The 9,771-nt window shown below is 45.9% G+C and overlaps 1 protein-coding gene across 7 annotated transcripts in view; it reads left to right on the plus strand.

Annotated features, from left to right (window-relative positions):
• SFI1 (SFI1 centrin binding protein) overlaps positions 1 to 9,771 on the plus strand; it is a 28,596-nt gene that overhangs the window by 15,308 nt on the left and 3,517 nt on the right. For 5 of the 7 annotated variants that reach the window (XM_051805471.1, XM_051805477.1, XM_051805473.1 and 2 more), the window contains 14 exons: positions 293 to 388; positions 807 to 883; positions 1,506 to 1,608; positions 2,091 to 2,187; positions 2,814 to 2,974; positions 3,392 to 3,466; positions 3,749 to 3,823; positions 4,191 to 4,367; positions 5,200 to 5,333; positions 6,255 to 6,350; positions 6,531 to 6,771; positions 7,442 to 7,586; positions 8,316 to 8,439; positions 9,135 to 9,237. In XM_051805471.1, coding sequence (XP_051661431.1) covers positions 293 to 388; positions 807 to 883; positions 1,506 to 1,608; positions 2,091 to 2,187; positions 2,814 to 2,974; positions 3,392 to 3,466; positions 3,749 to 3,823; positions 4,191 to 4,367; positions 5,200 to 5,333; positions 6,255 to 6,350; positions 6,531 to 6,771; positions 7,442 to 7,586; positions 8,316 to 8,439; positions 9,135 to 9,237 — 1,704 coding nt within the window. The remainder of the gene's footprint in view (positions 1 to 292; positions 389 to 806; positions 884 to 1,505; positions 1,609 to 2,090; positions 2,188 to 2,813; positions 2,975 to 3,391; positions 3,467 to 3,748; positions 3,824 to 4,190; positions 4,368 to 5,199; positions 5,334 to 6,254; positions 6,351 to 6,530; positions 6,772 to 7,441; positions 7,587 to 8,315; positions 8,440 to 9,134; positions 9,238 to 9,771) is intronic. The other 2 variants (XM_051805474.1, XM_051805476.1) reach the window with 2 other exon arrangements.

Raw genomic sequence — 9,771 nt, forward strand, 5'->3', positions numbered from 1 at the left:
ATGTTACAGTTGGCACTTACATGTTGGTGCAAACCTGTTAACTTGAGTGAACTGAATCAGTCTTCAAGAGGATTCCTACAAAGGCCAGGAAGAAAAACCACCTCAACTAGACCTTTTGGAGGAATAGCAGAGTGCAGCATCAATTTGAGTGAAAACCTATTAGAGCAAAATAAAGAATTGTTGTTTCCCCTGAGACTGGGAATGGTGCTTTTCTCTCTTCTCTCTGTCACTACCTGTTTTCCCTCCTTCATGTCTATGTATTTTTTGAGTTCTTTCCCCTCTCTCCTTGCAGTATGTGGGACATCAGCGTGAGAAATGGAGGAAGCTGGTGCGAGCAGATCTGCACTATCGACAGACATTGCTGGGCAAGACCTTGGCAGCCTGGAAGGTAGGAGGGAATGTCCTTTTCTGTGAGGCACTTGTCTGGGTGGGCTTAAGTGTTCCAGTGAGAGCTGAAGAGCTGCCACACTGCTTCACTCCAGGCACCAAGTATGCAAGGCAGAATGCAGACTGCTGTAGTTAGGGCTGTATAAGCTCTAGCATTGCTTTATGGAGCATAACCAGTGTAATCTCGTGGCTTTGGTGAAGGGTATATCATAGGTAGCAGTAACTAGGGTGCATTGACTGCTTGTCACAGAAAAACAGCATTTGATTTCAGTGGCTCTAAGCATTTTTTTTCCACTGTTACTCTCCTGAGCTGCTACTTAGACATTCTAGATGTTTCCTCTCCTCAGAGGTGTTAACAGCTGAGGGAAATTTACCTCTCAATGCTTTTTTTTTTTTTTTTTTTTTTTTTTTTTTTGCAGAGTTACCAACAAAACGTTCGGTGTGTTCTGTACCGAGTAGCTGAAAAGGAGGAGGAGCACACCAGGCTGCTGCTGGGGTGAGCCTTTCCTTGGGCAGTGTGAGAGGAGGGACTGCACTCCGGGCAAATTAATTACTTTCTTTCACTGCCACTTTTGTAACTTTTTGAGTGTTCAGTGCTGGGAGTTGACTCTGCCATGCATTAGTATTTCCATGCAGGTCATCCAGTTAAAAGAAATCAACCTCTTCCTGTTTGCTTGGACATTTTTTTAAATCTCTGTTTAGTCCTGTGAGAGTCAGCAGGCAACAAACTATATTGTTCCCTGCAGTGCATGAATTCTGTTATGGTGTAGAAGATGTAGAAGCTGCCTTCCATTACAGCAAGGAGAGTGATTAAAGATATTACCACACTGCACAGGCTGTAGTTACTTTAGTTTTAATTACCTTACTTGTCTTAATGCTGTACAGCTTGAGTCACTTGCAGAGCCTGACTGGCTGAGCTCTGGATTTCAGTGTTCTGCTTTGCACTGCCTTCTGTTCAGCAGAGACCTGAACAGGCAGAAGGTGATTTGCATGACTGAGTTTTTGGAGGCAGCTGTTTTTGGTTCCCTTGTGAGTAGGAAGGTGCCAAATAAACAAGTGAGAATCATTCTTAATGGGTTTTGTTTGGTTTTACATTTTTTGTGTATTTTTGCCTTCAGGCAGCTTCTGTGTACGTGGAGAGAAAATGCCCTCGCTCTTATCCATGAAGCCAAGGCAACTGCTCGGGCAGATGAGCACTACAGGAGGGCAGTCCTGTCAAAGGTAGGGTGTGCACAGCAGCTGCCAAGGGGTGGTTCAGGGCAGGGGTCAGGTAATGCAGTTAGAACAACCAAAAACTTAATCTGAGAGTCACTACTAAGAAAGGCCTGAAAACTGAGAGCCTTGTCTTGTTTTTACAGGTGACTCTGAAACTTGTCTGAGTGAGCCCCCGGTTTTTCCTCTTCCTTTCTTTCTCCTCATTTCTTAGCAGGAAGGGAAAAACAGTATTATGATGTAGCATAGTAATATTGGTGAGATGGAACAGGAGGGTGGGTGGATGGAAAAGAAGAAAGCCTTGAAAAATGCCAGGGGGACCCTCTAAAATACTGCTGTGTTTAATTTGTGGGAAATTTTCACTGTCTTGCTGAGCCTTATGTGAAAAATGAGATGGCAATGGTGCTGTTGGCAGCAATGGGGAGTATTTTGCTTCCCCTTCCATTGCAGTGCCAGTCTGTGTCCCATGCCCTGTTTGCATGTGTGTTTAGGTGTTGCTGCAGTGGAGACACACGGCCTGGCTGCGAGCGTGTCACCGCCAGGAGAAGGTGACAGCTGTGATGGAGGCCAGAAAACACCTGGATACAGGTGAGCTGGTGGAGATATTGAGCTCTCAAAAGACCTTGTTATCTGTGTATGGGCCAAGGTCAGTCTGTTGTGTCATCTGTGCAGATGAAGTGACTGGATGGTCTGTTAGCTTACAAAGGTCATCCCCAGAGAATGGGGAATGACTTGGGACTCCAGTGATCTGCTGAAGGCAGCTTGTGTGGCTTTTGCTTCTCTGTTGGTTCCTTGTCTGTATAAGGGATGGTAACACTTCCTTCCTCAAAGCAATTTTCCATTACTAATTTTGAGAAGCTCAGACATCTGTTTCGAGGGCAGTGCAATATTACTGCTTCAAGGCCCTCAAACTCTGCAAGCATTTTCGTGGTACCAGCCACATTCTTGACATGAGGACTCTGAAGCACAGAGGGCAAATGATTTCCCAAAGCTTACAAAGAATGTTAGTGACAGCAGGGAGGACTTGCAAGTCACTGCTCACTGTCTGTTACCTGAAGTGTTTTGCAACTATTCCTTACAGTGCATACTGTCAGTGCTGAGTATTGTCCATGTTGAGTATTGCTGAAACAGTCTGGAAGAGCAGCTGATCACTTGATACTCTGAAATTAATAGTCTCCTTTTGGTACATGAGTTAATTTATCTTCTCCCAACAGTGCGTTTACAGACCTTGTTTCTTCACTGGAAGGAATTAGCGGGGGAGTGTCTGATGCTGAGGGCTCAGCACCACAGGGCAGTACAGCACCACCAGCAGCACCTGCTCCACAAGTACCTGGGGAAATGGAAAAATTATCATCAGCAGTGCCTTGAGAAAACGGTGAGAAGGATCAGCAACCTCCCCAGCCTATGGGAAGTGATGTGTGGAGGAGCAGCCGTGTGCCCTGGAGAGGGGAATGACAGTCTTGGCTGAGGAGGAGCATGACAGCCTTATGTGCTGAGGAGGAAGGAACATGCCTGTGTCTTGCCTGAAGAAACCAATAGAAATAACAGACTTAACAAGAGGTGACAAGCTGAGCTTGCCATGGGTGGGACATTTACTGTGAATGCAGTCCTGGCTGCACTCAGATACCTGCAGATGGGGTTACACTGTAGGGCATGTGGGTGTTGAGGGTGACCTCAGCAGAACAGAGGGAGGCTGATAAAGGCTGTTTGGTAGCTGTTCTGCTCTAGTAGCATTTGGCTCAGATAAATGAGGTTTGCCTGCAAGTGACTCACTGTTTTGGTTGCCTTACAGCTGCTGCAGAGACGGGGAGATCAGCTAATGACTCACAGACTTTGCTCTGCTTCCTTCTCTTGCTGGAAGGCACGGGTAAGGGATTTTCCCCCGGGGAGATCCCTAGCTCCTTTCTAATCCTTATCCATTCTTCTCCATCATGTTCTGTTTACACAAGGACCAAAAAAAAATATTATTTAAGCATTTTCAGGATTTTTTTGTTCTATTAGCAGAGACACACCTTGCCATAGACTGGGTGAACTGAGTAGGTTTTTCTGCTCTGGCTCTGCCAGCATTTCCTCTTTGGTTGATGCTTTGGCTGGTATGGGGTGTGTGAACTCCTAACCTGGTTGCTGTGCATCTTTTTTCCCCTGACAGCTGTTGCAGCAACAATGGGAAAAGCAGCAGACAGTGCAGGCGCTGTGGCACTGGTCCCTGTCGGTGCAGAGGAAGGTGAGGGGTTTGTGGGGCAGGGGCAGTGAGGTTACAGATGTGCAGCTCAGGGGCAGGTCTGACTGCAGTCAGCACAGTGCACACTGAGTATCTGCTTCCTGTTGTCTTTGGGCTGCTGTACGTTATTTTGGGATGCTGGAAAACTGTCCTTAAATTGTCTTAGCCAGTTAAAAAATGTACATGTGTTTTACCCCATCCAGCCTCAGGTGACTTAAATCTCTGTCCCTTTGTCCTTGTGGCAGTGTCCTGTTGCTGTAGCTCTGTCTATCCCTATCCTGTGGAAGGAAGAATGTTCGTGTCTGCAGGGGGAATCTGGCCTGGAATCTGTCTGTGTAACACTCCCAGCTCTCTCTTGTTCCTGTTGTAGGTATTTGATGCTTGGCTCACATTTGCCAAGGAGCAACAGGAGAAGAAAGATGGCAGTGAAAAAGGCACAGGAGTTCACCACACAAGTTTTCTGAGAGAAGGTGGAATCTGGACCTTGAGAAACCCCAGTGGCATGAAACAGTTGCAGGATCAGCTCCATGCCCAGCACCAGCTGAAGGTGAAAGAGAGAAGTGTTTGCTCAGATATATCCAGAAGTGGGCTGCTCTGGTCTCTGCTCTGTGTGGAGATGTGTTTGTGTGCATGTCTGTATCTTGGAGCCCCACATCCCAGCTGTTGTTTGGATCCTACATACACTTTTGCCTGTGGTTCAAAGCATTTCATTCAGCTGAGACTGAAGCACTTGACACTCATGTTGCTAATTGGGAACCTTTCTTAATGGAACAATTTCAAAACTGGCCAACTCCTGCCATAGACAATATTCCTGGATGAAACCTTTGCATGTAACTAGGGTCTGGTCTCTAAATTCTGTGCCAGAATGAAGCATTAGAGGCTGCATCTGATCCTGTCTTAGCTTTAGCTCTGCTTATACCTTCAAATGTGGGCTTATGTCACTTCTGCCTTTGAGTATGAGCCCAGCCCTGTCTGTGAAAAGGAAGCTAGGGATGCCTGTATTGATTGCTCTCTTCCTGCTACTGGGCAGCCTTCCCAGCTCTGTTCCAGATTTCCAAGACACCAGTTGTTCCATTTGCTATAATGTGCAGCTTTCCTTGCTGCAGAAGTTCTTCTTGCCCAAATGTTACCACAGGAACCTCTTAATTTAGCTGCTATGGCTGTGAGGTCATCAGAAATCTCAGTTCCTTCTGCAGTGTCCTTCTCTCTGGAGGATGTGGTGTTGCTCCTGCTCTGAGCCATCAGATCTCTGCTGTTCTTTGTGTTGGCAGGCAGCCCACAACCCTCCCCACTCCGTGTACTGCTGTTCCATGCTGTGGAAACAGAAGGCTCTCTCCAAGAAATTAAATAAACCTTTTTCTTTTCTGCCACCTCTGAAGAAGCAGGTGACATTTGGGAGGCCTGATGTTAGTCCTGAGACAAGAGGACATTCAGCAGAGGAAGAACCATGGCCTCCAAAATGCAGACATCTACCACTGCACCCTGCTGATGGGGGCTCAGTTCTCAGTGATCTGTGAGTGTAAACTTCTAGTTCCTCCCCCATTTCTCTGGCATATGTGTAGCTTTGCATATATGTGGTCCATCTAAGTGTGTCTCATTTTTGTGTTTACAAGTTTTCAGACTGATGACTTAGTTTTGTGCACTCTCCTAAACTCTTTCTCTGACCCTGCATCATATGACTGGTGGTGCAATTACACAGGAGCTGCTGTGAAATGCAAACATCAGCCCACACATAATGAAGGAATTTGTGACTTTATATTTGCATATCAGCAACAGGTAGAATCAGCTCAGCTACAGACCTTCACTGGGTGTTTCTTAAGATACAACTGAATTCAGGAGTGTTGGTCATTTGTCATAGGAACAGTTACACAGAGGAGCATTTGAAAGATATCTGTTGTGGGCCTTTGGCCATCAGGATTGCTTATCTTGCCCAAGTCACCTAGAGCTGTCACTGAAGCCATGTATAAGCTCTGATGAAATAATAAACATCAAGATCCTGGCTATACAGAAGCTGAACTTTCATCTCGCCCCTTTCTTTTCCCTGGGGAAGCTTTTCCTTAAAAAAATTCCTACTGATCACAGGGCAATTGCAAGTAATAATCTTCCATGAAGCTTCTCAGTCCAGGACAGGAGCCCTACAGGGAAATAAGATGGTAACTTCACATTGCTTTAAGCTTGTATGTGCTGCCAAAAGAAGTGTTTAGTTGTGGCCCTTCCACCACTCCCTGTGTTGGCACAACATTCACATGGTGAACCAGATTGTCACATTAATACAGGTGGAAATTTAGTCTGTAGGAATTGCTCTTGTGTGCAAGGGGAATGGTGCAGAGCAGGGATGAATGATGAAACAGGACTGTTTCTTTAGCTGCAATACCAGTTTATGCCAATTTAAAATAATCCTGACTCTGGGGCATTATTCTGTTTTTCTTTTCAGAAATGCTATTCAACGAGCCAGGTTACCACCACGGAGGCCTGACTTCCTTCTGGAGTCTCTAGAAAGCAAGGAACTGCTGGGACCTCCTTTTGCTAGGTAGAGAATCTATTTTTAAAAATAAAGAAAAGAGAGTGACTTACAGTGGGCATAGTGAGGCAGCTGACTGGGGAGCTGTATGCAAGGGAATTACAAGATTATCCCTTTTTTTTCCACTGACTGCAAAGGCAAGACCAACAGGTTGCACTGTATAGTGACCTCATCCTTCTTCTTTTACAGGTCAGAGGTGCCCTTTCAGCAAACATCTGTGAATAATTGTTCTGCACAGACTGGGAACTTGCTGCAGACACCTCCCCTGGAGGAAAGCATCTGTAAATGTCTGTCTCAGGACAGTGCTGCTCATTCCCATCCCGTTCCCTCTCCCCCACTGTGGACAGCAGATGTGCCCCGTGCTGGGCAGGGCCCACAGCTCTGGTCTCCTGCCTCCTTCATGCCCCAAATGAAAGCTGGGTCAGAGAAGGTGAGTGCATTGCTGAAGGAACAATGTGTGTGTGCACTGGGCTGCTGTCAGCAGCTTGTTGCTGTTTTCCTGTGGCTCTTCTGAGCTGCCCAGCTGGATGCTGAGCTGTTCTTGTTCAAGCTGTCATGCTAAAAGCTGACCAAATGCACTGCCCCTGAATGCCCAAGAACTGTGTGCCCCCAGTCTGAAGCAATCCACGTGTGTTGCACTGTAATTCAGGCCTTTTTTTCCCGGTGGTCTTCCTACCCTTCTTTTCCTGGCAACTGACTTGAGAGGGCTGCCCCTTCAGAACTCAGAGCAGTTACAGTTTGCCATCCAGATTTACAGGGATTTAAGAATAACTCACTTTAGGAGCAGAGGCTGTGTCTGAGAGGCTCAAAAAATTGGAATTCACTTTACCTACAAGTCAGTGCTTGCATTTTAAACTCCCTTGTTCCACGGAGAATGGGAAGGTGTGATGTGATACTGACATCACATACTGATGTGATGTCTCTATGCTAAAAATTAAAGAGCCCGTTTTTTAAGCTCTGCTTCTTCTGTGGCACTGTATGAGAGGGGCTGAGTGACTACAGGGGTTGTCTGAGTGGGAGTAGGTCAGGGGCATCCTACTTGTAGGGCTTAGTCAAGAAAACCCTTTGAGGAAAAACCCAGTATCCTTCTTACCTTGTAGAGAGGAGATCAGCCTGGGAGTGGTCACAAAGGAGCCCATTCCCAAGAGTCCCAACAGAACTCAGTGGGGAAGTTGCAACCAAACCTGCAGCCACATCTGCTCTCACCTGAAGACTTGGTGGCACAGTGGAGTCACCAAACTGCAGGTAGGTCCTCAGATCCAAACTGTAGCAACTGTACTTCCTCCTCTCTAATCTATATGAGACTCCAAGTGAACTCCCCAAAATGGACAGAAGACAAGGCAGTTTTGTATGCCAGCATCAGGAGGGAAAGGGTATCAGTGTTCCTTTTTGGGAGTGGTGTGGATTCTGCTGAATCTGGGGGCTAAAGCCCTGTTCTAGGGATTGAAGGGTAGGAACTGCTTAGGGTTGGCTTTTTTTAGCAAGAATGTGCTCAGGTGCTGGGGCAGAATTTGCTTCAGGAGGGAAGAGTTCACCCAGTAAGGCTCTCTGAGAGCTCCCTGTACTGACAGCATGGGTGTAAAGGGGGCAGATGGTGTGCAAGCACCTCTCACTGGGGTGTTTTTAATGACATGAAGGCATAAAACTTCTGTTCTGCAGGACTAGACTTTAACTACCTAATTACTTCTAGACTAGATATAAACCACTAAATCCTGAATAGGCCAAAACAGTGTTTGTAGTACTGAACCATTCACTAGAGCATTTCTTATCTGGTGTGTATTCAAACTGAGCCTTCAGAGCTTGTACTGCTCTCTCACTGTACCTGACATTTTGGGTGAACAGATACATGTCACAGGGTAACAAACCATGTGAGAAGGACTCAGGAGGGTTCCATTTTTCCTGTCTATTCAAAATGTTTCCTGTTTCTTTGATAAGAAGTCTGCTCTACTTCCATTGCTTGTGTCTTCCATTCAGCTGAAGGGGAAGAGAGGGAGCACAGTTCCAGAGAAGAAATGGTGTTGCAGAGAAAGGTGGAGGTTGAACTCCGACACATCCAGCAGCAGATGCAGTACTACTACAGCAGGAAGCTGGAGCTCAAGTATGTTCAAAGGCCCTTTAGCCAGCCTTTCTTTGTGTTTTCAACTCAATGCTGCACTATTTGTATACATCTATCTATCCTGAAAATAGTCAGTTTGTTCACAGTAGAACTGTGAATGGAACAGAGAAAAGTTCTAGAGATTTTTATTTTCTCCTTTTGAGCTCAGTCCAGGTGAAAGGGAGTATGTGCATAACTTCTTCTGTAGTCAGCAAGTGGTTTAATTATACCTTTGGCAGCTCTTGGAGAAGCAAGTCAGAGGTATCATGGTGTAATCTGAAGGCAGGATAAATTAATTGGGCAGAGCAGCTGAAATTTAGCTTTTAGATCTTTTATCAAGAGGAATGAAGACTGAGCTTTTCCAACTGTGAATGAAAAAAATAAATATGGCTGGTATTTGATAACTGCTCCACTAGAACAAGAAAACATTTACAAAATTGCTCAAAAGAAAATGAGGCTTGGAGGGGATTTAACTGTCAGGAAAGGAGGAAGTCAGTGATTAGGAGAGGGAGACAAGTTTTCAGATTCCTCTACTTTCCAGCATCCTTTTTTCTTTTCACTTTTTTAAAAGATTTTAACTATTCACAGGCTTGAGACAAAAAATTGGGTGTTATTGCAAGTATCAATTGCAAGTCTAAGTTGGCTTAGACTGTTGAGCTCTTAATTGGAGTAAGAATCCTTCTAATCCATTTTATCAGGTCCTGTCAGCAGCAGGCACAGATTCTGCAGCAGTGGCTGGACCTGAGCTCAGGACCAGGAGCCCGAGCTGGTGTGCAAGGAGTTCAGGAAGAGCTGGGTCAGGTGTGTACAAATCAAACTGAAGCTACAGAAATGATTATCACTATGCTCTGCACTCAGCCTAAGGGCTGATGGCAGCTGTGAAGAACTGTGTACTAAGCTGTTGGTAAAATACCAAGGGAAGGGAAACTTGTGGGCAGAAGTGGGCTGATGAGAACAGGCTCTGGAAATGCTTCTTCCTCTTTGTTCAGAAATGCAACTCCAGCTCCAACAGACCTCTCTGAGGCTATTTCCAAGCTACAGATCAGGCTTTAGAAGATTCCATCTCGAAATTCTGTCTGCAGTCTCTCAAGACAGTTTCCCTGTGTGCAGCCTGCACCTGCACTGCTCCGAGTGCCCACCTTCATACACCAGGTGTGGGACTGCTCTGAACCCACAGCCAGTACCCAGCTGTTCCCAAGGGACACATCCTGTCCCTTAACTGCTTCTAAGTGGGATAACACAAAAGAAGAAAAACCTTAGAGCAGCTCTTGCTGTCAGAAGGACTGAATGCTGCCTTGCTGTACAAACAGCTCATGCTCTTGCCTTCCCTTGCAG

This window comes from Manacus candei, unplaced genomic scaffold (assembly GCF_025592945.1).
Source record: "Manacus candei isolate 608988 ecotype Guabito, Panama unplaced genomic scaffold, ASM2559294v1 h1tg000064l, whole genome shotgun sequence".
NCBI classification, from domain to species: domain Eukaryota; kingdom Metazoa; phylum Chordata; class Aves; order Passeriformes; family Pipridae; genus Manacus; species Manacus candei.